The following is a 27,555-nucleotide window of genomic DNA, read 5'->3' on the forward strand; positions in this document are numbered from 1 at the left end:
GAACTTTGAATCTGAAGGGTGGGGGGCAGCTTGGCTTTTTGCAAAACCAATTATAGAAAAAAGTTTCAGCTCTTCCGGATGCTCAAACTCGAGGGTCTATTTGGTTGAATCCAGCCTAAGTGCTTCCAATAAAAGGTTTAAAAGATTAAGGCTGTGTTTGGCTCTCTCTCTCTCTGGCATAATTAGGAGTAAATGCCAATTATGATTATTTTTAAATCACAGATAGGTAATAGTTATTTTTAAAGGGTGCATCTTCAGGGGATGAGAAGAGAGAAATGGTTTTTCTTTCAAGAAAAATTACTGATTTAATCTAATTTGAAATTATAGTGACAACTAAAGAATGCCATTAGAACCATTCATATCATCTACGAAACTTTTGTCTCTTTTAAGTCCTCCCATTAACTCTGGTTTGAATTGGACCGAGCAGTCCACTGACCACATGATTCAAGTTGAACGCCAACTTGAAATTAATTAACAAAAAAAAAAAAAAATCGAGCCTTAATAGAATGCTGGTTTGTAGAACATGGACGTGCTGTGATTCGTATTGAAAGACGCATGCCTCATTAATTCCAAGGAGTGAAGGATTTTTGTTGCTATCATAAACCAGACAAACCGAATATGGATTCATGAACATATTATTAGAAGGTGGAGTCGCAATGGTCGGTCTTTAAAAGTATTTGTACGTCTAGAATCGGTGGGAGGAAGAGGTTGTAAAGTTCTAGGGTTAGCTTTGGTCTTGGTGGTTCCAGGGTCAGCTCCAAGGCCTATCCATGGAGCTTGTTCTTTCTTTACCCTTCCCCCTAAGTGGAATTTGTTCTTTAAAAATTTGATTTTCATTAAATAATAATAATAATAATATAGTTCAAACTTATATTCACTTTACTAACAAAATTGGTTAAATTCTGTAGTTTAATTTATAAATTATCATAATATATTAGTATATAGTTCAAATTTTAACTGTTAATAATTTTATGTTTTGTAAATAGTATCTTTTAAATTACACATCCAAATATTAAATTGAAGAAAAATCACTTAAGTGACTCAATGGTTAAGTGAGACCATGGTCTTTGTAACTACGAATGTTTGGGTACAAATCTTCACATCCTCAAAGTATTTTGTGATTTATTTCATGATAAGTTTGGTTCCAAGGCTACTTCCACCAAGGTCAATAAAGTTGGTTTCATCAAAGCCAACCAAGGTCAGTTCTTAAGGTTGGTTCAAGTAGGGCAAACCCTTGGACCTTGGAACTAGCTTGGGTGGGGGTTGGTTCCAAGAATTTGGAAGCAAACCCTACCTAGTAATAGATTGGGTGGGGTTGTTTCAAGTAGGTAAACCCCTAGACCTTGGAACTAGCTTGGGTGGAGGTTGATTCCAAGAACATGGAAGCAAACCCCACCTAGTAATGCCGTTGGTTCAAGGCTAGCTCAAGTTCCGGGTAGAATCTATGCATTTGCTCACCTCTAAGTATAGGTGGTCAGTTGTCAACCACCAGTCTATTCTATGCTATATTCATAACTTAACTTAAACCCTAACTATGGCCTGATTCATTTTTAGCTCAAAAAGGATTAACCAAGTCACACCAATTTGTACACCACCTATCAATAGAAGCTCATTAGGTTTCAGTGCCTCATTTTTGCTAAACTTGTCTTGTTTTCTTTGGTTCTTTGACAATTAAAGTTGGCTTTATGATTGTGATGGTGAACCCATTATCAAGAATTTTTTTGTATGCTTTCCATCTCCAAACATTTGTCTTACATTTTTGAGAAGGCCAATTGGGTTGTGTTTGGTACCATTGTTGAAACATTTTGGGTTCATTATCATTGTTTATGCCTTATCCCAACTATATGGGGTCAACTACATGAATCCTATTTTGCCAATCCGTTCTATCTAAAGCTAGATCTATTGTTGAATTATTAGTGCTTAAATATTTTCTTACTACTACTCATGTCCCTCTTGGTCTACCCTAGCCTTTCTAGCCCCTTTAACTTGTACAAAATCACTTCTTCTGACTAATGTTGCCGATGGTCTTGTATTCATGTGACCAAACCATATTAGTCTATTTTCCCTTATTTTATCACCTATTGGGGATACTCCTAAGTTTCTATAGATGATTTCATTCCTGATCCTATCCTTTCTAGTTTGTTTTATTTATTTATTTTTTGTTCATCCATCTTAGAATTTGCCTTCCTTTCACACCCATTTTTCTGGACATGTTTTTTAACTGCCCAACACTCCATTCCATACAGCATAGTTGGCCTTATAACAGTTTTATAGAATTTTCCTAGTAGTCAAAGTGATATTTGCCTATCACTTGAAAGTCCAGATGCACCCCTCCATTTTGCTCATCCTACTTTAATTCTTTGGATGACATCCTCCACAATCTCTCCCTTATTATGAATTATTGAACAAAGGTATTAGAAATGGTCACATTGAGTTATCTCTTGGTTTCCAATCCTAAATGTATCACAATTTATACTTCCATTAATTAGTACTAAACTTACATGTCATGTTGATCAATTCAAACTGGTGAGAAGTATGTATTGTCACATCACATATATATGAGTCACTTCAACTACAAATTACATGGGTAGGACCATAGGGCTGATCATTGGCATTTATAATTGAAAGGTTAAAACAACAATTTGTATTGATCCATCCAAACATTTCACATGGAAACAACAATGGTACCAAACATAACCTTGGACTACCCTTTAAAGTTTCGAAACTCCTTATTCTCATATGAATTAGTTGGATTCTCCTAAGATATATGTTTCCTTTTGTTTCTTCTTGGTTAGATGCTATTTTCCATTATGCAAACTTAGCAACCTCTCTCTCTCTCTCTCTCTCTCTCTCTATATATATATATTTGAATTTGTTATGCTCCTTTTTTTTTTCCTTTTTCCTCTCACAATATATAGGTTTCCAACCTTCCATTATGCCAAGTCAGCAACCTCTCTCTCCATTCCTCTCTACAAATTCGTAAGTCCCCTTTTTATCCTTTTTCCTCTACTAAGATATAGGTCTCCACACCTCCCATTATGCCAAGGCAGCACCCTCTCTCAGTCTATCTCATTCCTATCCCTTACCATATAGAATCCTCTCTATAAATTCATTGCATACTTTTATGTCCATTTTATTGATTGATATTTATTAGAGATTATTTTATTTTTAGTATATATGTATTTACGTTGTTTTATTTTTTAAAATCTAATTTGATGTATTATGTGGAATTTAATTATTGATTTTCATTAATTTAATTTAACATGTTGAAATTTAATACATTGTATTTGTTGGAAATTAATTTAATATTATTAATTTTAATTAAGATATTTTTTGAAATTTAATTTAACTTATTTTGTGGAATTTAATTTGTTATTTACACTAATTTAATTTAATTCATTGTATTTATGATATTTAAATTTATTTTCAGTAACTATATATATTTTATTTATTGTACTGTTGGTAATTATTTATTATTTTTATTGTATTTTCAGTAATTATGCATTTTTGTCATAGTTTATTGATTAATATTTATTCACTAATTTAATATATTTTAAGTAAAAAAAAAGTCTATTGTTATGTGTTTTTATTGTTTCACTTTCGCTTAATGAAACCTACGCATCGCTGGCTAGTAATAAACTAAAAAATGGATATCAAACAAAATTTATCAAAATACATGAGTGACAAAAATATCAGAATATTGCCCCGTACTTAGTACGGGGTCAATCTCAACCCAAAATTCAAAAAATAAATAAATAAAAGAAAGATACAAAATTCAAACTGGTTTTTAGAGAAGATAGGGTCCTAATCCTCTTCCAAGCTTATGAGAAGTTCACATTTGCACATCAGGTACGGCATTCTGTGCTAATAGTATAGAGGAATAGGTTGTCTCATTTATTCATTGCCAAAGCATAAGCATCACCCGTGGACCTGTCACCTGTCTGGAAGATAAAATCTACTTAGGAATGTGGGTTTTCCTGATATTGAAAGAAATCTGAGTTCCATCCATCAATAGCCCTAAACTTAAGTGCCTCTAATTGGCCATATCATATCTATAAGACTATAACCAAAGAGGGAATGAATGTAAGGCAGGCCCACAATGGCCCACAAGGCAGTGGGTCCCATGCAAAGCAAAAGCAAAAGCAAAAGCAACTTTTCTTTTCTTTGTTTCTTCAGGGAATTGAAATACTCATCATGTTTATGGAGCTTTGTTCCATTCAAATATCCAATCAAATTCAAAAAGTTGCACAGCTGCTAAAAAGACTGCTTCCCTTATGGGCAATTGCTTCTGAATATGGTGTTTTCTTTTGGCAGCACATTACATCTGTTTATTTCTGGATTGGAATCTTTTGCCTTGAGTGGAAGAGTTATTCTAATCGGAAGACTTATCCAATAGCCTCTATAGCCTTTAATTAGACGTGTCCAAAGAATTGACAGATTGATTTACGGTTGCTCAAAAAAGTTCAAACATTGGATGAAGAGACGCGTCAAAGCCCAAAGGGAGAAGAGATTGATTAATATTATTATTAATGAGACACAACACAACACAAGGCTTTCGCCTTCGCCTTTCGCAGTTGCTAAACTGGGTAACTCACCTCTGGCTCTCGACTGTTCAAAAAGTTGGTCATAGAAGCAAAGAAAGAAAACAATAATGGAAACTGAAGCACTTTTTACTGGTCATAGAACAAAACAAACCACTTTGAAAGTCGCCGAGGAATACGCAAAGGGGGGCTCCAAAGCCAATACCCAGCTGGATTTTCAAAAAGATCGCCGACCCAGGTGACTGGACTGAATAACTTAATACAATCATTAAAAGACAATGCAATAAGTCATTCAGTTCAGCCACATCAGCTGTAACTCCTGTCAGCTACAAAATGCACGAGAGCAATGAGATTTCCTCTCCAATTTCAGAGCTTTGTTGCATTTCTCTTTCTCTTGTCGAAACTCCAGAGAGAGAGAGAGAGGGACGGAATCATGGAGTATGAGCGGATTGATAAAGTTCAGGTATGGTTTTCTTACTCATATAGAGGACAACGATATCCCAACCTCTTGGGTTCTCTTTTAGTTGCAGCATTAAGTTGGTTGAATCCATGAAGTTTCAGGCTATCTCTACTTCTGGAGTTCTGTTTTGTGATAGGTGTTGCTTTTAATTTTTTATAATGTGGGTAGTGGATTGGGGCTGGTGGAAGTGAAATGAGAACAGAAATACTTCATGGTTGATAGTAGACAGATTGATCTTCGTGATGGTTTTCCTGTGGGGTTTTTTTTTTTTTCTCTGAACTTAAAGCTGAATCCTCTAATTAGTATCAACATTATGTTTAGGAGCATGCTGCATTTGGTAGCCTCTTCTTCTTTGTGTGGTGAAGCCGTCGCTTATTCTGAGTTTAGAAAGATATTATCAGTTCTCTAAGTTAGATTACATATTTGCTACCCATTTGGATGTTGATTGAACAAAGACCAGGAAATGAGTGTTTAGTGTTTTATCTAATGATTATGGACATTGGCATTGGGTTAATTTCTTGAGCATGACCTTTTATGTTAAATGTCAATGCAGATGGGCATAATTTCTCCGAGTAAATTGAGGCTAAAGCTTATGGGACCTCACCATCAGAGAAAAAAGGATGGAACAAATAGCAATTCTTCCAGAACATCTCCTTGTAGACTAGAAGATGCAGAATTCGTGGAGAATAGCCTATTAGCCCCCCAAAATGGAGATTTTGAGGAGGAAGGTCAGCATTGAGTAATTCTCTCAAATAAAACCTTTTAACCTGGGCATTTTTTATCTAAATGTCAAATTTGGGGTGGAGAAGTTAGAACTTCTCTGTATCGGTATAATTTGAAATCTTAATTGAGTACTGGAAAAACTTAGTCAAGTTCATTAGAGCTTGGGATCTTCCTTGAGTCTGAGTGGTGAGTTCTGAAACCTTAAACAGAATCATATTCTGTATCTGAACTTGGTTATTTTGCAGGTGGCCTGAAAGATCTGCCAAGTGCTTCCTCTCATATTGCAGCTCCCAGAGTAGAAGCATCCTCAGTGAAATTATCTTCCAAGGGGGTATCAAATTCTGGTCAAGGCGATACTCTTTCCAAGCCAAAGGACATACTAATTCCTAAAGAAACTGGGGACATGGGTCGGGTCAAAATTCAGCAATTCTCAAGATCTGGTAGCAGTAACTCAACAGTTCACCCTGTTAAACCTGTAGAAGAAGATAATCCAGATTATGACAGCAACGCTAGTTCATCTAGCTTTGAGTTTCATAAAGGAGAGAGGTGCTTGTACAATCCAATGATGAGACCCTTTTCTCGTCCTGTGCCATCTAAGTGGAATGATGCAGAGAAATGGATAATGAGCAGGCACCCTGCGCATCCAAATCATTCTAAGAAAACCATTTTGCAAAATCAAAAAGTTGGGCAACCAGCTACCAATTTAGTGAGAGTTGTTCCGGAATTGACAAGCTCTGACCACAAGGTATCGGTTCTTCCCGTATCAGATACAAAACAGATTGATTCCTGTTATGCAACTCCACGCATAGGGATGGAGAAGTTCTCTTTTGTTAGCTCTGGGGCTCATCCCATTTCAGGTGCAGCAAATGTGACAAATTTTTCAGTCGATCCGTGTCCTTTTAGTCAAGACAAGGATGTTGATCATAAGGAATTATCTGGGTCAGAGAGACCCACAACAGATATAACAGGTAACTTTTATTTTCTTTTTCACGACCAAACTATATATTTAGAATAGATATTTCAACTTCTTATTTGAAGCCTGATTTTTCCGAAAAGTACATAAAGAGCACAGTTTTACACTAACTGCATTATGCATTATGTTTTATGTTTCATGGGCTAAAATTCGGTGGCAGATACTTATCTGATGTTGCATTCATGATCTTCTTTAGGTAGGTAATGCCAAAAAACATTGTTATCAAATCATGTATGGATGTTATTTGTATGATTTCTTTGAGCAGGCGATATCACAAATTATCCAATCAGACATGCATTGTTAATGAAGTACACAAGTAAATCAGTGGAAGATCCCATGAACCTACATATATTATATGTCAGTGCGGTATTTGTTTTATCACTTGCTGAGTAATAGGGACAAGAAATGCTACCTAATTAACCACCCAATGTAACATATTCCTGCAACAGTTGCAAAAGATACGATAAATGACTTTGAAAGAAAAATAACAAATATGATGCATGGATTGATCTGAATTCTGAAATGATTGTTCTTCAACCTGTAGGAGTTATTTCTAGACTTTTAATGCCGATATTATATGCAATTATAGTGGACAGTAAAATAACTCTGGTTCTCCAATGTGTACCTTTCTAACTATCTTTATGATCTCCATATTTATGTTAAATATTAATACCTCTTTCATTTCCACTCATTTCTTCACAAAAGTCAATATTGTAATATCTGGTAACTGCTCTATCAATTTTCTCTTTTTAAGGTGGTTTGGTTCTCCAATATAAATTTAGTCTTTATTGAGTTCTCTTGAAGTTTCTCTGTTTCATACTGAATCTAACCTTTAAACCATGCAGTATTTCCTACCATCAGAGCAGTATCAATGAGAGATATGGGAACAGAAATGACACCAATCCCAAGTCAAGAGCCTTCAAGGACTGCAACTCCTGTAGGAGCCACAACCCCACTCCGAAGCCCAATATCTTCAATCCCATCTACTCCCAGAAGAGGTGAACCAGCATCTACACCTGTGGGGGCCACCGCAGACGATGAAGCAGAATCCCAAAAAGGATATAACAAGGACCTATCTGAGGAAGAGATGAAACTTAAGACACGTAGAGAAATTGTGGCTCTTGGTGTTCAACTTGGCAAGATGAACATTGCAGCATGGGCTAGTAAGGATGGGATGGAAAAGAAGACTCCTCCAACTGAACCTGTTGATCCAGAGCATCTGATTAAGATTGAATATGAAAACCGGGCAGCTGCATGGGAAGAAGCTGAAAAATCCAAACACACAGCCAGGTGTCTCTTCAAGCTCTCTCCTTTTATGAAAGTAAAGCAAAAGTAGCAAAATATTTTGATACTTAACATTTATTTTTTTAGAAGATTTTCTATGAAACAAAGTGTCATATTTTTGAAAACAAGTAACTTAAAATTTCAGATACAAGCGTGAAGAAATCAAAATTCAAGCATGGGAAAGCCAGCAAAAGGCAAAAATAGAAGCAGAAATGAGGAGACTAGAGGTATATTACATTCACCTTGTCTGAACTCTTAGACTTGGAAATATTCTATTGCAGTGTTTGAAACTCCATCCATCCAAATAACTTAAGAACCTCTGAAATAGTCTAATTTACTAAAGCTACCAGCTCAATAAGGCTCTATTTGTTTGCACTGCAAATCTGAACCAGATACAAATTTTGCACCTGGTTCAGTTTTGCATTCATTTGTTTGTAATTATGATTTGCACTCCTATCTCATACAAAATTTGCTCTTTTTGTCTCATTTGCACTCATTGGCAATGCAAATTTTACATCTCAAAACTGATGCAAAATTTGCACCACCTTCTCTTACCTCAAATCTCTGGGGACCACATCAGCTTGTTTCCTACGTCATTCCCAATCACATATCCCTACTCCTACCCCATCCTCTTCCATATAAGGTGAGGACCACATTATTTTACCTTGTATTTTGCTTCTCATAAACAAATAAAAAAATCAAATCTGAAACAAAAGTAAACCAGATTTTACACTCAGCCTATTTTCACTCCCATGAATTTTCAACAGCAAATGAAATTTGCACCGCAAACAAAATGAGTCTAATGCCCAATTGTTAGAAACTTATGGAAAAATAGTTCTGCATTTAAAGAATAGAGCTTATACTTATTTAGAGCTGATGAAGATTGGAGCTATTATCAACTATTTCTCCAGTTTTAAAATAATATCCCTGCTTAACATGCAATTAATTAGTTAAGTGAATGTTATGTTGCCTAAATCTGATGTTCTGTTTAGGAAGATTGTATTACATTCAAATAGACCTTGAGTCCATGAGGTCCCTAAGATGCAACTTAATCTGTAACATCTTCATTCTTCCAGACCCAGATAGAAAAAATGAGAGCCCAAGCTCAAGAGAAGATTATGAAGAAGATAGCTATTGCAAAGCAACGATCAGAACAAAAGAGAGCTGCTGCTGAAGCCAAAAGGAATCGGCAAGCATCAAGAACTTCAGCACAAGCAGAGTATATTCGCCAAACTGGTCACATTCCATCATCCCATTTCACCTGTTGTAATTGGTTGTAATAAGATTTCAGACAGTTTATGGAAGTTGCTCTTCTCGTACCAGTGGCAAGTCATAACAGTCAACTACTCTCTTTTGATTTTATTTACATGATGAGAATATGTTTCTCAATTTTGGAGAGTTATCTCTGTTTGTAAGTTGTATACGCGAAAAGTAAATATATAGCAATTGATGTGACCATTGTAGTAAATTGCGTCTTCCATGACAAATCATTTTGGTCTGAGTGTCCAAATAAAAGGATAAGAGACATTGGAACTGCTTCAATTGATACAGAACATTGAATGCTTGTAATCAAGGTTGAAAGTATCAATGTAGCAAAGAGCTCTGGAAAAGCTCTGGAAAGGCAATTTTAAGCGATGAATCAGAATAAGGAGGGGAAATGATAAGATATAAAACACTAGGATATGGTGGAATAATTATGATAAGCATGGAAATTCATATAACCTATAGAAATGCTCAGTTGTGAATACACATAAGATGCGCAAGCTTTTAATATATTGCAATGGAACAGTGTGTTAGAGTGTAGAGATTGATCTGCATTCATATCAATGTCAGAGTGAAAGAATTAATTTTGTAACTACTGGATGATTGCAATTAGTTGATTCTTTGGTGAAATAATTGCATGGTTGAGATTGATTCTTTGCACTGATTGGACCATTTTCATGGCCATCTTGTTTTGTGTTGATTTGGTTTGGTTGGCCTAGATTTGTTAAATCTAGTCACATCATTTGGATGAATTTTTGGGTTAAATCATTTGTATGATTGAGATTAATGCGTTGATCATAGGAGATCATTGTGATGGGCCCAAATTTTTGGTTAATATGGTACATCATTTGTATGGTTGGAATTAGTTGACTAATTTGAGGATGCCATTTTGGTGTTCTAGACATTAGGTGCTCTTTGGTACCTTGTTTTTATGAACTTTGATGCTTTACATGAATGGCTGAGACTAGTTGAAATCTTGATATGGTGCTTGGATGACCAAATTCTTTTCGCTTAGGAGACCATTTTGATAGTTTTTTTTTTTTTTTTTAATTTTGGTACACCTTTTTATAGCTTGAATTTGTTGAATCTAGGTACATCATTTAGATGGTTGAGCTAAATGCATTGATCTTAAGTAGGGCCCAGATCTTTAGGATAATTTGGCACTTCATTTATTATACCACTTAGCCTAGATTACTGAAACCATTGGCATCACTTGGGTTTTCAAAATTAATTGACTAATAGTAACGTATTGAGTTCAAGGGTTCAGATCTTTAGTTAAGAATCATGACCATTGACCAGAAATATCTCATCCAATAGTAATCATGGGATGGGCCGAGCATATAGGCTGGGCTTGAGTCGGGGCTGGCCAGGTTAGAAATGACCACCCCGATCCAGTAATATCGAATGGGTAAAAAGTAAAATTCTCATTTAAAGTGAGAAAAGGATGTTTTAAGGCGTTAGAAATGCCTAATGAACAAGGTGCCAACTGTCTCGTTGTTAAGATCAAATCCTGCCTTCACCAAGGTCTGGGAGGATTATGGATTTGGGTTTATGGACTATTCCCATGAATTTAACATATATGTATGGAAGATATTTCCTATGTGACTGGATTCTATGTGAGCAGAATTTTTGCTTACAGGAGATCCGGGCTTGTGCACATGGGTGTATTCTATTTACTCCTCGGTTGAAAGGGGTTCTTTGTCAAGAAATTAAAGTACAGGGGACCAAATGTTGTAAAAAATGATGAAGAGGGCTGCGTGGCAGGTCCTCTTATATATATATATATGCCATGTATGTTATAATATATTATACATAATATATACATTTATATTGTAATTTTGATTATAAAGTTGGATTAAATTTTTAAGTTGTTAATATATAAATATATTAATTCGTATGGGTCGGCCCAGACATCTATTATCAGGCCTGGGGTGTGGGCCCAGCTGAGCCTGGGCAAGCCTCAAGGCCATGATAATTTTTGAAACTTCAAAATATTTCGAAGTGTTTCGTTCATTTGAATCGAATCGCATGCTTACCTATACTTCGAACCTTCAAAGGACTCGAAATTGCATTATGCTTTTATTTGCTCTGTTCCAAATACTATTCATTCTTCGGCAGGATAAATTTGACGGTAATGGTATTGCCAAGTCTACCATCATTCACCCCATTCGTTTATTCAAATGCTTGGTTGATTGATAAAACATGCGGGTGTGAGTGACCAATTTACTTTTCATCCCGTCAGCATCAGCAAACACTGAATGCATGTGAAATACAGGTACTTATATGATATCAATTATGTTCCATTTCCCGTAAGATTTACCAAATTCATATATGGCAGGTAATGCAATTTTCAAAATTTTATTTTTTAAAGTGACGTGAGAACAAGGTTCAAAAAATTGACGCGTGTCAAACAGTTGATACTTTAGCTTTTAGCTGGGAAAAATTCCCCATTCGTACCCTATACTCTGGGGCCTGAGCCTAGTGTTACTTTGGTCCCCTAACTTTAAAACATGATAATTCAGTATCCGAACTTTCAAAACATACCAATCCAGTATACCATTAACCCAGCCTGTTAACGAGTTCACGTCTGCACCCCACAAGGGGGCGCCCCACAACGTCCCACAGAACATCCCTGTCGTGCATTAGGATCATCTCCCGGTGATGATATCATCGATTGTGGTCTATCATCAGGAGATGTTCCAAATACACAGCGAGAATGTGCTATGGGACGTTGTGGGGCACCCCCTTGTGGGGCGCAGATCTGAACTCCCTGCTAGCTAGCCATTAAATGACATTTAAAAAGATAGAAATGCCCTTCCAATGTTATCTAATTCTCTTTATCAACCATCCAAACCTTGACAAAAAATGAACAGTCTCAAATCTTTGTCTCTTCTATTCAAGAAATTTAGGGTCACATCTCAGTGGGCATTCTGGTGACCCCTTGAATAGAAGAGGCAAAAATTTGGGACTATTCATTTTTTGTCAATGTTTTGATGGTTGATTAAGAGAATTAGATTACACTCAAAGGGCATTTGTGTTTTTTTCAAATGCCACTTAATGGCTGGTTAAAGGAAGGCACTGGATTGGCATGTTTTAAAAATTTGGGTACTGAATTGTCGCATTTTAAAGTAGCAGTAGGCCCAAAGTACAGGGTACTAATCGGGAATTTTCCCTTTTTTAAATTATAATTTTCAGTTTGAAATTCACGAGTACTAACAAGATAGCAGTTCAAATTGTCATTATCTCCCCAACTCTTAATATTTTCATGTTTCGTAGACCTTCAATATCGGTACAATACACACGACACAATGTGATACATACCACCTTTAAGTTGTACATGGATGAGAGGCAGAGAGAGATTCAGCAGCAGTTTAATTCCACACAACCAGAAATGATACCTCTCAATACTCAAAATTGATTGAATTTTTCCATATATATACGACTTCCAATCATCAAAGTGCAGTTTACACAGGATTTATTATTGATTTAACAAGATGGTACAATGTGGAGGCTCATCATTTGGATTACAAAAACATTGCGCCTTCCTTATATGGTGTCATCATTGCCATAATCCTGCAAATTGATAAAAGACTCCACAAGCCTACCCTTTAATAACAATATTATTAGTAACAACCTTGGTTTTTGTAGAAATGGCCTATCGACCAAACTGGGAATTGTGTCCACCTGATATTTGACATGCTGCCATAGCCAAATAACACACCTAAAAATCACCAAGATGATTATGAGAAGTCAGATGATGCTGGGATTAAGTTCTTTCCTTTCTATTTCATTTAATTTTCCCCCTTCTGAGTTGTACATTTCTACAAAAATGTTAGTCTGATTAGGAAAATCTAAGTTGAACTTAAGCATTCAAATTATTATTATAGTGCAGCTTATAAAGGATTTTCAAAGTGGTGCTACAAGGTGAAAACTATGCACTGAGTTTTTGCTGCATTATGAATCCCTAGGCAGAAAAAATATCCAAGTCCCAACATTGACAATCAATTAATTATTAGCAAACACTGAAAACAAGTTTTTGTTTGCTTTTTTAAGTTGAGTGCAAATCATAGAAGATGACAAAATGAAACGGATGTAATTTTTTTGAGAGAATAAAGAGGATCTTTGCATTGTTTGCTATTACCTCAGAGGATTGTACAGTAGACCTTACATGTTGCCTTACAACATCATGAACGTGACAAGACCCCTTTTGAGCTGTGGAAATCAAATTCACAAGAATTAGAATCCACTACCATCATGAGGTTCAGTCTTTTTTACTTTACATGCAAAATGGATTGAACAAGTATACATAGTTAAATGCATTCTTGCTTTTTTTATAAGTAATGCATTCTTGCTTTCCTTCTTTTCTTTTTCTTCTTAAGCAGGAATGCGAAAAACAATAATTAAATTAAGAGTACGGGAGGAAAGAAAATATTGAAATTTAAGTTTGTCAAGAACTGGTCTTAAGATGATTCTATAGATGTGGAGTAGAGAGAGGATTTTGTAAAAGATGTAATGGGCTGCTATACCAAAGCATTTAGGAGAAGACTGTTGCAAGCTATTGTTAGTTTCTTACATCCAAGGCCATCAACACAAGAATGCTCTCTCTCTCTCTCTCTCTCTCTCTCTTAATCAAGTCTTCTTTTATTTTATTACCAAAAATATAGATATGACATCTAGTCTTTTTTTTCTTTTAATAACTGATATGGCATGAGGGTGGACTAGGGATTGGAAAATTGAAAGAGAAAACTCTGGCACTGTTGGGGAGATGGCTATGGATCCCACAAGCAAATTGAGGCACTATGGATCCCACAAGAGGTGGCTATGGATCCCAGAGAAAACTCTGGCACCGTTGGGGAGATGGCTATGTCTCACAAAAGAATTGACACACTATCACTATGGATTATGTTATTAGAGCATGTGGATTGCACATTAATGGTTAAGATTCTGGGTCTCCTAGAAACGCCAACTCAAAAAGTCCTCAGAAGGACGTCATGCCATTGTTGCCTACCTTCTCTCAATATGTTAGATATGACTCAATATTGAGTACAAAGGTGAAGTTCTGGGGAGATATTTGGTGGGGTGAGAGTCCACTGAATCAAAAGTTTCCTAGAATTTTCAATCTTTCCATGTTCAAAAGTAACAAATGCATTTTCGAACTAGTGTCCTCTTATGGAGTGGAAGAACCAATCTTATGAGATTTGGGACTAAGAAGGGGGTTTTGATGGAATCTAAAATTGAAGAGTTCATCAATTTCTTGAGTATTTAAAAAATATATCTTTGAATGAACATGGGGTAGACGACAGGGTGTGAGTCCTTAATTCAATTCTCTTAGTCTTCCTTCTTTAGGTCATGCAGCAAGGCTAGGGCTAGAATAAACAGGCACAAACTAGAAAGAGAGAGTCTAGAGAGGAGAAAGAGTAGAAAAAGAGAAAAGAGAAGGAAATCCCAAGGAAGCACTCCAAGGGTCCTAGAACTACTCTAGGGTTTGTAGGAATACTCCACACAGAAAACTTGAAATGAACTCTCAAGAAATCTCCATTCATTAGCTTCGGAAGGAAGAGAATGCATCTATTTATAGACTATAGAGTGGCTTGTGTGGCTCAGAATACTGTTCACCATAATTACAAAAATAGCACTCCTTGTCTTGTATATCAATAAACACAATAACTGTATACCTACTAATGAAAATAAACTAAAAATTGAATGATAAGCCCTACTAAACTAGAAGAACAAGATGCCATGGACCAAGCCCACATGGGATCGGACAAAATGAAGAAAGTACCCTTACTATCCAAAAAACATAGAAATACATAAAATTTCAGAAAATTCCAAATTTGACTCTTCAGCTCCTGCATCATTCTCCCTTGGTTCAGGGAAAAAAAAAACTCGTCCTCAAGTTTTGAAGAACTTGAGAAAGAAAAGATTCTAAAAGGCTCGACTGTTAGAAAAAAGGGTATTTATTGCTGGGAGGCGGAATCACTTCAATCCGGTCAACCCTAGCTAATCTGCCAATCTATTACTTTTCAGTCTTTAAGGCACCGGCCTGTGTGTGCAGTGTTAAAATAATTTAGTTGCTGATGTTAGGGTATGTTTGGCTAGTTAAAGTATTTTTTTATTTCGTTTTTTCTTTCTGTTATGTCTGTTATTGTACTCAGGGGCACAAGGGTCTTTTCCCTTGTTATTTCTACCGCCCTATATATATTAAAATAAAGGTTGGCGCCGCCAGCACTGTTACATTGCAAAACCCTTTTCTCTTCTCTCCTCTCTTCTCTTCCTCTTATTTCTGGCCGGCCATACTGTCAAGATGGTATCAGAGCGGGAATACTGATTAAAGAGAGCAGATCAAACAACCTTACTAAGAGAACAGATCGAACGGACTTGCTGAACCTGGGCGGAACAGAAATCTGATTCTGGACTGAAAAAACAGCTCTACAACTGGTACAGTTCTCCCTGTTTTCTCTTCTTTACCCTCCTTGGTCATGTGCCGAGTGAAAACCCTATGAGTCTGGGCGGCTGAATGCTGTCGAATCTGTATACCCCTGTTTTTCTTGGATCGTGTGGTCCTGTTCATGTGTTAAGACAACTGTAGGTCAAGGATGACCTGTCTTCTCAATGATTTGATTTGATTATTGAAGAAAACTGAAGAGAAGAGAGTTGAGGGTTTGGCAATGAGGGTCTGAGAAGAGGATTTCGAACTCACACTCTCTCAGCCCCCTAACACTGTTTTATTAGAAATATTTGAATAATTACAAGGAGGCCCTTAGTTGGGCAAGAATTTACACAGAACTTAATATTGACAGGATGGATCTAGAATAAGGCCCATTACAGAAAAAGAAACATAAATAACGAGAAGGAATAAGCAACCTATGGGCCATTCGGCCCATCTTCTCTACACTCCCCCTCAAGCTGAGCATAGATGTCAATCATGCCAAGCTTGCTGGTATCATGCTGAAATTTTGCCTTGGGAATGCCTTTGGTGAGAAAATCTGCCAACTGTCCTTCAGATGTGATGAAAGGAAGACACACTTCACCCGAAGAGACCCTTTCCCTAATGAAGTGTCAATCAACTTCAATATGCTTGGTTTTATCATGTTGCACTGGGTTGTGAGCAATGTTGATGGCAGCCTGATTATCGCGGTACAACATCATTGGCTTGTCATATTCAACTCCAAGTTCTTCCATCAAAGATTTTAGCCATAATAATTCAGAAACCCCATGTGCCATGGCCCTGTATTCTGCTTCAGCAGAAGACCAAGCAACAACCGATTGTTTCTTGCTTCTCCAAGAAACAACATTACCAGCTACCAAGCTGCAATACCCAAAGGTAGATCTTCTGTCATCAATGTTCCCGGCCCAATCAGCATCGGTGTAGGCTTCAAGTTTCATACGACCATGCTTGGCAAACAGAATACCCTTTCCTGGGGAGCCCTTCAAATAACATAGGATTCTCTCTGCAGCTGCCATATGAGTGTCTCGGGGAGCATGCATGAATTGGCTAATGCAACTGACTGCATATGCAATATCTGGCCGAGTCATGCATAGGTACAAAAGTTTCCCAAGAAGTCTCTGAAAGATTCCTTTGTCTTCTAACAATGTCCCTTCTGAGGCTGAGAGTTTGACTCATATCAATAGGAGTAGCAACTGGTCTAGCACCCATCTTTCCAGTTTCAGAGAGTAAGTCAAGAACATACTTCCTTTGGGAGATAAGAATCCCGTCCTTGGATCGAGCCACTTCTATGCCAAGAAAGTATCTCAATTCCCCCAAATCTTTAATCTCAAACTCTGTATGTAGAAAAGATTTTAGATCATGAATTCCTGAGGCATCATTACCAGTCACTACAATATCATCTACATACACAATGAGGTATACTGCCAGAGGTCCACTCCTCTTCACAAAAAGAGTATGATCGGATTGTGTCTGAACATAACCAAAGTTAACAAGTGCTGTTCTAAATCTCTCAAACCATGCTCTAGGAGACTGTTTTAGTCCATAAAGAGATTTTTTCAGCCTGCATACCTTCCCTTTCATATCAGTTCCATACATCCCTGGAGGAAGAGACATGTAAACCTCCTCATGTAACTCACCATTCAGAAATGCATTCTTCACATCCAATTGATAAAGGGGCCAGTCAAAGTGAACAGCTAAAGATAGAAGAACCCTCACAGATGTCATCTTGGCAACAGGTGCAAAAGTCTCTAAATAATCAATCCCATATGCCTGTGTATAGCCTTTTACAACCAGCCTGGCCTTGTACCTTTCAATGGTGCCATCAGCTCTGTATTTGATAGTAAAGACCCACTTGCAACCAACAGGATCCTTCCCTTCAGGCAAATCCACCACTTCCCATCTTGGCAACAGGTGCAAAAGTCTCTAAATAATCAATCCCATATGTCTGTGTATAGCCTTTTAAACCAGCCTGGCCTTGTACCTTTCAATGGTGCCATCAGCTCTGTATTTGATAGTAAAGACCCACTTGCAACCAACAGGATCCTTCCCTTCAGGCAAATCCACCACTTCCCATGTGTCATTCTTGTGTAGGGCATCGATTTCAGATCTCATAGCATCCCTCCATTCTGGAATCTTAAGAGCTTCTGACACAGACCTGGGAATAGGATGAGAAGCAATAGAAGAGAGATAGGCAAAGTATGAAGGTGAAAGCAAACTGTAAGAAAGGTGCTTGGAAATGCAATGTGCAGTGCACTTCCGTTTTCCTTTTCTAACAGCAATGGGAATATCAAGGTCAGGAAAGGATGAATCCAAAGGTGCTGAAACAGTACCTGTTGTCTCTTCTGTGACTGGAAGTGTATGAGGCTCATGTGTTGTAGGAGAAACAACCTACACATTTCTGGATCTTTGACTGTGATACACCTTGGGATTGAGGATAGGACGAGGAGGTAGAGTACTGGGACAAGGAGAATGGAGGGACTGATCCACCCATGATTCATTTGAAGGAGAGGCAGACACATCAAGAGACTCAACAGGGACAGGAAGAGGAAGAGCAAACACCTGTGTCAAATTCTCCCCCTGTGGACAATGTCCTTCTGGAGATGAACCATAAAAGGGGGAAAACTCATCAAAGGTGACAGCCATTGAGACATACCGATTGCCAGACTTTGGATCAAAACAACAATAACCCTTCTGTGTGGGGGGAATAACTAAGGAAGATACACTTTTGAGCTTTGGGTTCAAATTTATGCCTTTGGACACTTGGAACATGTACATAACAGGTGCAGCCAAAGACACAAATAGGAACAGGAAAAAGATCCTTGTCCGGATGAGGAAGAGTGAAGGGAGACTTAAACCCCAAAACCCTGGATGGCATGCGGTTTATAAGGTAGGTAGTAGTAAGTACAACATCACCCCAAAACCTGGTAGGAACATGTGAGGCAAATAAGATACTTCTTGCAACCTCAACAATATGCCTGTTTTTCCTCTCAGCAACCCCATTCTGTTCTGGGGTCCTAGCACATGAGCTTTGATGAATAACCCCCATGTCAGAAAGATAGCAGGAGAGGTTTTTCTCAAAGTATTCTTTTGCATTGTCCGATCTGAAGATCTTAATCCTGGTATCAAATTGGGTTAGAACAAATTCATGGAATTGTTTTACAAGTCTTGGAACTTCATCACGGGATTTCATCAGGAATATCCAAGTGAACCGTGAAAAATCATCAATAAATAGGATAAAATATTTGTAGCCACCCATGGAGGGTAAGTGGTAAGGTCCCCACACATCAGAATGCACAATATTAAAAGGAACAGAAGATCTTTTATTGCTCAAAGGATAATTGCTTCTACAATGCTTTGACAATTCACAAGACTCACAATGTAGACTAGACAGACTAATTCCCTTAAACATTTCAGGGAATAGATGACTCAAGGCAGAAAAAGACAGATGACCAAAATGATAATGACACAACATAATCCGACTAACAGACTCTGAAGAGACAAATCCAAGAGCAGCATTCCCAAGATGATCAGTGCATTGTCCCAGAGTATCAAGCAGGTATATTCCGTTTGCCTCATGGCCACTCCCAATCACCTTCTGAGACTCCAGATCCTGAAAAACACAGTAGGAAGGAAAAAAAGTTACACAACAGTTTAGTGACTTGGTTAAACTACTCACAGACAACAGATTTGTATTTAGTTTAGGTACATGAAGGGCAGAAGGTAGGTACAAGGAATTTGTAGCCTTGATGGTTCCCTTACCAGAGATAGGGGCAAGTGAACCATCAGCTAAAGTGATTTTATCACGTCCAGGAAGTAAGTCATATGAAACAAACAAGGTAGACAGATTGGTCATATGGTCAGAAGCACCTGAGTCAATAATCCAAGGGATCTTGAGATTACCTGAAGAGGTAGCATGATTGGCAGAAGCCCTTATACCTGAATGAGCAAATGCTGAAGTAGTAGAATTTCCTAAAGGGTTGGAAGGAGAGGTCACATCACTCAGCTGACTGATCATCTTCCCAAACTTTTCATATTCTGCTCTCATGGCTGCCAACTATGCAGAAGCAGACATCTCTTCACTATCTGGCCCGGCAGCTACATTTGCACTTCCTGATCTTTTACTATCATGTTTTTTTCTGAAACCGAATGGGAACAAGATTAGGATGTAACTTCCAGCACTTGTCTTTGGTGTGCTTCGGCTTCTTGCAGTACTCACATATAACTTCTTTCTTTCCTGTGCCACTAGAAGTTCCAGCATTACCTTTAGGTTTAATCTCCGTATTGGCAAAGTGATCATTAATATCAGCCCCTTGAACCTGAACAACCCTTCTGCTCTCTTCACTACTCACCAATGCATAAGCTTGTGACAAAGAGACACACTCCTTGGAAAGAATATTCTGTTTTGTGATATCATATTCTGGGTTTAGTCCAGTTAAGAACTCAAAAACCCTGTTCCTTTCAACCAATTTTCTGTAGGTCTCTACATCATTGGTGGTGTCCCAAGTTATAGCTTCTATTAGGTCAATCTCTTGCCATAGGGACTTAAGGGTTGAGAAATATACAGCAAGAGGTTTCTCTCCTTGCCTTAAATTCTTTATATCACTTCTCAATTTATATGCCCGGGCCACATTGAGTTTTTGGGAATAGGTTTCTGCAACACTGTCCCAAATTTCCTTTGTTGATTTCATCCATAGGTAGTGTTGACTGATTTGTGGCTGCATTGAGTTCACAAGCCACCCAATGACAGTGTAATTTTCTTGCATCCAATTCTCGTAGGATGGATCATCTTCTAGGGGAGCCTTCTTACTCCCGGAAATGAACCCCCACTTTCCTTTACTACATACATGAATCTTTACTGATTGTGACCATGCCAGATAATTAGTTCCATCTAGTTTAACTGTGGTCACAGTCAATAAGGAATCACTTGGAGTCCCCTGAACCAGTCCATATTCAGCACCACTTTTGTTTTCAAACTCTGAGGAGTACATCATGTAAACACTCCAAATATGATTTCAGAAGACTTCTACAAGTATACTGAATAAGGACAAGCAAGAACAGAGTTCAGCCGACCACAAGAAGGCAATACACTGAGTTCAGCCTTCAAGAAGTAAAACAGAAACTTCTAGATACTCAGCCGAAGTACCCTTTTCAAATCTGGACTTCAAAGTAAATACCAGTTGGCACTCAGCCGAAGTACCCTTTTTACAAACACAGTGTGGGCAATAGAGGCAACCCCACTGTCAAGAGGAGAAAAAAAAAAAAAAAGGCCTCAAGAACAGTTCGTACAACTCCCCAAAAACAGCCAGATATAAGCAACAATCCACAGCCTTGTTACAAGGATGTTTCGGCTGTTTGACAGTCCAATAAGGAGTGAAAAACAGCCCAGAAATTTCTGGGTTAAACCAGATTCAATGGCAGCTGAAGGTAGTACAGAACAACCAAAGCTTTCGGACAGTTCAACAGTCCAAACACAGTCGAAAGCAATACAGAACAACCGAAAGAAAACTGAACCCAAAAATCTGAGTACAACTTACAGTTTCGAACCAGAAGAAAACTGAACCCAGAAATCTGAGTACAACTTACAGTTTCGAACCAGAAATCTGAGTACAACTTACAGTTTCGAACCAGAAGAAACTGAACCCAGAAATCTGAGTACAACTTACCGTTTTGAGCTTAAACATAAACAAACTGTTCCTCTTCCCCTTTTCTTTTCTCTGATTCTTCCTGGCCACCGAACCACTTCTCCAAGAGATTCAAGTCTTGGGCACTTCCAATGACCTCCAAGAATCAGGCAACACGAGTCAAGCTTCCAGCCCTAGGACACTGAAGTTCAGGTATGCTCTGATACCATGAAGAAAACTGAAGAGAAGAGAGTTGAGGGTTCGGTAATGAGGGTCTGAGAAGAGGATTTCGAACTCACAGTCTCTCAGCCCCCTAACACTGTTTTATTAGAAATATTTGAATAATTACAAGGAGGCCCTTAGTTGGGCAAGAATTTACACAGAACTTAATATTGACAGGATGGACCCAGAATAAGGCCCATTACAGAAAAGAAACATAAATAACAAGAAGGAATAAGCAACCTATCGGCCCATCTTCTCTACAATTATAAGTAATAAGGATCTCTTCTGTTGATTAGTGGCTGTTAGACATTCTGGAATTCTGGTAGGTTGGGACTGTTAAAACTATACAGGTCTGAAATCTGCCGAATACTACCTCTGTTTTGTCCTGATTTTGGTACTGTTTGTGCTCAACCTGGTTGTTAATCCCAAGTGTGTGGGTGTGGACTGAGTGGAGCATTGTTTTGTGGAGTAAGGAGGGGTCCTAAGTCCGGTGTTTGGAACTGATTATCTGTTTGACCATGTCGACTGAGAATTCTGCTACTTCAGAGATTTCAGGGAGCCACAATGGAGTGAGTGGGGGAATGGATATGAGTTTTCCCATGGCTGTTATTCCCTTTGATGGTCTGAACTACCTTGAGTGGTCTAGGGGAATAAAACTCTACATCACTGCTAGGGGGAAAATAGGATACATCAATGGGAGAGTGAAGGAACCGAAGTATGGAAGTGCTGAACATGATAGGTGGAACCAAGAGAACAGTATGGTGATGTCTTGGCTCTTGGTTTCAATGCTGCCACAAGTAAGGAAGACTTTTATGTGGGCTGAAACTGCTTGTGAGATATGGGAACAAGCGAAGTCCACCTATTCAAAGCAGAGACACTATGCCAAGATATATCGACTGCAAGCTGAATCCTCTACTTGCAAGTAGGGGGAGAGGAGTCTCTCGATGTACTATTCCGATTTGACATCAATATGGAAAGAACTTGGTCACTATCAGAATGTAAATTGGAAGTGTGATGAAGATGCAAAGGCCTATAAGTCACTTGTATCTCAGCAATGAGTGTTTGCTTTCCTCCTAGGGCTGAAACCTTCGTATGAGTCCATCAGGGTGCAGATCTTGGGTAGTAAAGACTTGCCATCAATTCAAGAGGTGTATGCCTTGGTGCAATCAGAAGAAAGCAGAAGAAGTGTGATGAATGGTGTAGAAGAGGAGTCAGTTGCCCTATCTGTCCGGGGAAATTCAGATACAAATGTCGGAGGTGGTTTTAAAAAGGGTGACACTCAGAAAAAACCAGATGATAAGAGCAAACTTTGGTGCACTCACTGCCAGAAGACACGACACACAAAAGATACATGTTGGGATCTCCACGGAAAACCTAAATGGGCACAGGATTTGGGTAAGAAGTCAACATCTGATCAGGGCAAGAAACCAGGCCAGCAGAATCAAAAAATGTATAACTCAGCTAATATGGCATTGACAGAGACTAGTCCTTTGGTAACTCAGGAGAGGCATCCCAGTTCTGACCCTAAGGAAGATATTATCAACTCCTTCCGTGAACATTTGGAATTGTATGGTAGGACTCTCCGCCAGATGGATTCTGGTCCTACTCCCTCTACCTCGTTTGCGTCTACATCAGGTAATGCTACAGCCTTCCATGTGTCATCTCATACTACTGATTCTCCTTGGATCATTGACTCCAGAGCCTCAAACCACATAACCAGTAAGTCAAATTTGTTTTAGGCATATAACCTTCTCTCTGGGAGAGATAAGGTAAGACTGGTTGATGGTTCTTTTTCTACCATAACTGGCTGAGCCACCATACCTCTCCCACTTGTCCTTACTCTTCCTAATGTACTGCATGTTCCGACATTACCTATTAATTTGTTGTCTATTAGTAGTCTGACTCACTCCTTGAACTGCTCAGTCACTTTTTTTCCGTCTTCATGTGTGTTTCAGGATTTGACCTCGGGGAAGACGATTGGTAGAGGAAGCATGGTGGATGGTCTCTACGTGTTGGAGAATAATGCTGGTCTAGTGGCGACAGAGTCCATGAGTTCGTCAAGTGAGAGTCAAGCCTATTTATGGCATAGTTGTTTAGGTCATCTTTCTTTTGAGTCGTTAAAAGTTATGTTTCCAAAGTTGTTTGAGTCCTTGCCAGTGAGTCAATTACGGTGTCAAACTTGTCAGTTGAGTAAGCATTGTAGAAGTTCTTTACCTTTACGAAATAAAAGATCTGAATTCCCATTTCATATTGTTTATTCTGATGTTTGGGGCCCTATTACTCTACCTACTGCGGCTGGCTATAAGTACTTCATTACCTTGATTGATGATTATTCTAGATACACTTGGGTTTACCCTATGCGATCTCGAGATGAAGTGCCAGAAATTGTGAAAGATTTTCAATGCATGGTGTTCACTCAGTTCCAAACGGAAATCCATATCTTCCAGTCGGACAATGCGAAGTAATATTTCCATAGTGATCTCATGAAGTTTTTTGCTTCGAGTGGGTCACTTCAGCGAAGCTCTTGTGCCAGGACACCCCAACAAAATGGTGTGGCTGAACGGAAGAACCGTCACCTTCTCGAAGTCGCTCGTGGCTTATTGATTCATATGAATGTGCCAAAACGGTTTTGGATGGATGCAGTCTTGTGTGTGACATATATCATCAATCGCATGCCCTCTCGGCTACTAGAGTATAAGGCCCCACATCAGCTCTTGTTCCCTACAGCCCCGCTGTCCACCATTCCGATGCATGTTTTTGGGTGTTGTTTTGTCCATAACCTGTCCCCTACTTGTGGTAAGCTTGATCCTCGGGCTATTCCTTGTGTTTTTCTTGGTTACCCTTTATCTCAAAAGGGGTATCGCTGCTATGATCCCATTGCTCGCAAGTACTATGTTTCCATTGATGTCTCATTCTTTGAGAATCAACCTTTTTTCTCGGTTTCTCCTCAAGGGGAGAGTAGGGTTGAGGAGAAACAGGCGACGACTCAAATTCAACTACCTCCTTTACCCGATCCTCCTTCATTCCGGGTTTTTCATCGTCGCCATAAGAGCCAACAAAGTTCAAGAGCCGTGGAGCCTGACACTATGTAACCAACATCATCGGATTCACCCGAGGCAGATCCGTCTCATCAGCCAGGTACACTTGCTCCAATTGATATGTCTGTTCCTCTAAATGTTGATTCACCTGTCACCAATGATCTTAATATTCCTATTGCTAAGAGGAAGGGTGTTAGGTCTTGTACCACTAATCATCCTATCTCTAATTTTGTGTCCTACGAGCATGTTTCGCCTTCATACCGTGCCTTTCTCTCTTCTGTGGATAGTGTCCTTGTTCCCAAGGCTGTGGCAGAAGCTTTGTCTAAACCTGAATGAACAGATACAATGCAGGAAGAAATTGATGCTTTACACAAAAATGGTACTTGCAAGTTGGTAAGCCTTCTTGAAGGGAAGGAACTAGTGGAGTGCAAGTGGGTGTTCACAGTGAAACACAAGGCTGATGGAACTGTTGAAAGGTACAAGGCTAGACTAGTAGCAAGAGGCTTTACACAGGTATATGGAGTGGACTATGCAGAAACTTTTGCCCCAGTAGCCAAGATGAACTCTATCAGGATTCTTCTTTCCTTGGTAGCAAATCTTGACTGGGACCTTCACCAATTGGACATCAAAAATGTTTTCTTGAATGGTGACTTGGAAGAGGAAGTGTACATGACCCAACCCCCAGGGTTCTATGCCAAAGGCAATGAACAAAAGGTGTGTAGGTTAAAAAAATCTCTATATGGGTTGAAACAATCACCTCGGGCTTGGTTCAGTAAGTTTCATTTAGCAGTTCAACAAATGGGGTTCAAACAATGCCAGTCAGATCATACTCTATTTGTGAAAAGAGGTGAAGGTAAAATTGCAACTCTTATTGTGTATGTGGATGACATAATGATCACAGGAGATTGGGAGGCTGAAATCCGGAGACTGAAAAAATTCTTAGCCACTAAATTTGAGGTGAAGGATCTAGGCCCCTTACGTTACTTCCTTGGAATTGAAGTTGCCCGCTCTCACAAGGGCATCTTTATTTCCCAATGGAAATATGTACTAAATCTACTAGAAGATACAGGCAAGTTGGGGGTAAAACCATTTGATTCACCTATTGAACCTAATCACCATCTGGGAGACAGTCAGGGAGAGTTTTTGAAAGATGTAAAGATGTTCCAGAGACTTGTGGGGAGACTTTTGTATTTGTCTATGACCAGGCCTGATATTGCCTATGCAGTGGGTGTCCTTAGTCAATTCATGCACAGCCCTAGGACAACTCACTTTGAGGCTGCAGAGAGGATCTTGAGATATCTCAAGAAGTTTCCTGGAGCTGGTTTGTTGTTCCAGAAACACAGTCACTTAAAAGTGGAAGTATATACTGATGCAGATTGGGTAGGAGCAGTCAATACTGAAAGTCTACCAGTGGGTATTGTGCCTTTGTAGGAGGAAACCCTGTCACATGGAAAAGCAAAAAACAAAGTGTGGTGGCTAGATCCAGTGCTGAAGCAGAGTATAGAGCGATGACTCATGGGGTTGTGGAAATCATGTGGATAAGAAATCTGTTAGGTGAACTGGGTTTCGCAGTGAGCAATCCTATGTCACTCTACTGTGACAATAAAGCTACCATCAATATTGTTGCTATTCCAGTTCTGCATGATAGGACGAAACACATTGAAGTGGACAAGCATTTTCTTAGAGAGAAACTTGAAAGTGGAGAAGTGTGTACACCATATGTCAGCTCAGAAGAACAACTTGCAGATATCTTCACCAAAGGTCTTCATTATGTGCGGCACAAAGATTTGTGTGACAAGTTGGGCATGATTGACATCTATGCTCCAACTTGAGGGGGAGTGTTAAAATAATTTAGTTGCTGATGTTAGGGTCTGTTTGGCTAGTTAAAGTGTTTTTTTATTTCGTTTATTCTTTCTGTTATGTTTGTTATTGTACTTAGGGGCACAAGGGTCTTTTCCCTTGTTATTTCTGCCGCCCTATATATATTAAAATAAAGGTTGGCGCCGCCAGCACTGTTACATTGCAAAACCCTTCTCTCTTCTCTCCTCTCTTCTCTTCTCTTCTTCTCTTCTCTTCTCTTCTCTTCTCTTTCTCTTATTTCTGGCCGGCCATACTGTCAAGATGCAGGAAGATTGAGAAGTTGATGAGAGATTTTTTGTGGGAACCGGGGAAAGGTAAAAGGGATCATAGAGTTAGGTGGGAAGTGGTTAGCAGAAGTAAAGCGGAAGGTGGGCTAGGCTTAGGGTGTTTACAAAGAAGAAACCAAGCATTGTTAGGGAAGTGGCTTTGGAGACTACCTCAAGAGAGAGAAGCTTTGGACAAGGGTATACATAGGCTCTCAGCTGATGGATGGGATGGTGGAGCACTAAATTGAGCAACTTGTGCCTCTCCTTTGAAGGCCATCAGTGGTATCTTACCTTCCTTCCTTCCTTTGGTTAAGTATGATCTATGTAGTGGAGACCAAATTAAATTCTGGGAACATGCATGGCTGGGTTCCTCCCCTTTAAAAGATCAATTCCTGTCTCTTTTTGCTCTTAGACGCTTCAAAGACAAGTCAGTTTCTAATTTCCTTGTTCCTTTTAGCTCTGCTAATGGCATTGGTTGGGTTGGGATCTGGGTTTCCGTAGGGGTTAAGGGATTCAGAAACTCCTCATGTCTCTAACCTGTAACAACTATTAGAAGATGTTTTCCTGGATCCTTCCAAATCTGACGGCTGAATTTAGACTTGTTCCCCCTCCGGTTCCTTTACTTGTGCTTCATTTTTCCAAGCCTTGTCTAATTCCGATTTGTCTTCTTCACAACCTCTCCCAATTAAGGAGGTTTGGTGTAAAGCCTATTCCACCCAAGTTTAGTGCTTTTTGTTGGGAAGTCATTCATGGAAAGATCAATACCTGTGATTTACTTCAAAAGAAGAGACCACAGTGGTGTTTATCCCCCCCCCAGATGTTTTTTGTCTTAGGCCCAATGGTGAGAACTGTTATC

The 27,555-nt window shown here is 38.8% G+C and overlaps 2 protein-coding genes across 4 annotated transcripts in view; one reads left to right on the forward strand and one right to left on the reverse strand.

Moving 5' to 3' along the window:
• Positions 1-4,833: 4,833 nt before the first annotated feature.
• Positions 4,834-9,468, forward strand: LOC104610808 (uncharacterized). Its single transcript, XM_010277599.3, has 6 exons — positions 4,834-5,004; positions 5,555-5,729; positions 5,970-6,692; positions 7,543-7,987; positions 8,127-8,208; positions 9,058-9,468. The coding sequence occupies exons 1-6, from the start codon at positions 4,888-4,890 to the stop codon at positions 9,259-9,261; spliced, it is 1,746 nt and encodes a 581-aa protein (XP_010275901.1). The 5' UTR covers positions 4,834-4,887; the 3' UTR covers positions 9,262-9,468.
• A 3,148-nt stretch (positions 9,469-12,616) lies between these two features.
• Positions 12,617-27,555, reverse strand: part of LOC104610809 (imidazoleglycerol-phosphate dehydratase 1, chloroplastic-like) — a 52,239-nt gene continuing 37,300 nt past the window's right edge. For all 3 annotated transcript variants that reach the window (XM_010277602.3, XM_010277601.3, XM_010277600.3), the window contains 2 exons: positions 13,386-13,456; positions 12,617-12,965 (listed from right to left, as the gene is read on the reverse strand). In XM_010277602.3, coding sequence (XP_010275904.1) covers positions 13,429-13,456 — 28 coding nt within the window. In that variant the 3' untranslated portion in view covers positions 12,617-12,965; positions 13,386-13,428. The remainder of the gene's footprint in view (positions 12,966-13,385; positions 13,457-27,555) is intronic.

This window comes from Nelumbo nucifera, chromosome 4 (assembly GCF_055504915.1).
Source record: "Nelumbo nucifera cultivar China Antique chromosome 4, China Antique-T2T, whole genome shotgun sequence".
NCBI classification, from domain to species: domain Eukaryota; kingdom Viridiplantae; phylum Streptophyta; class Magnoliopsida; order Proteales; family Nelumbonaceae; genus Nelumbo; species Nelumbo nucifera.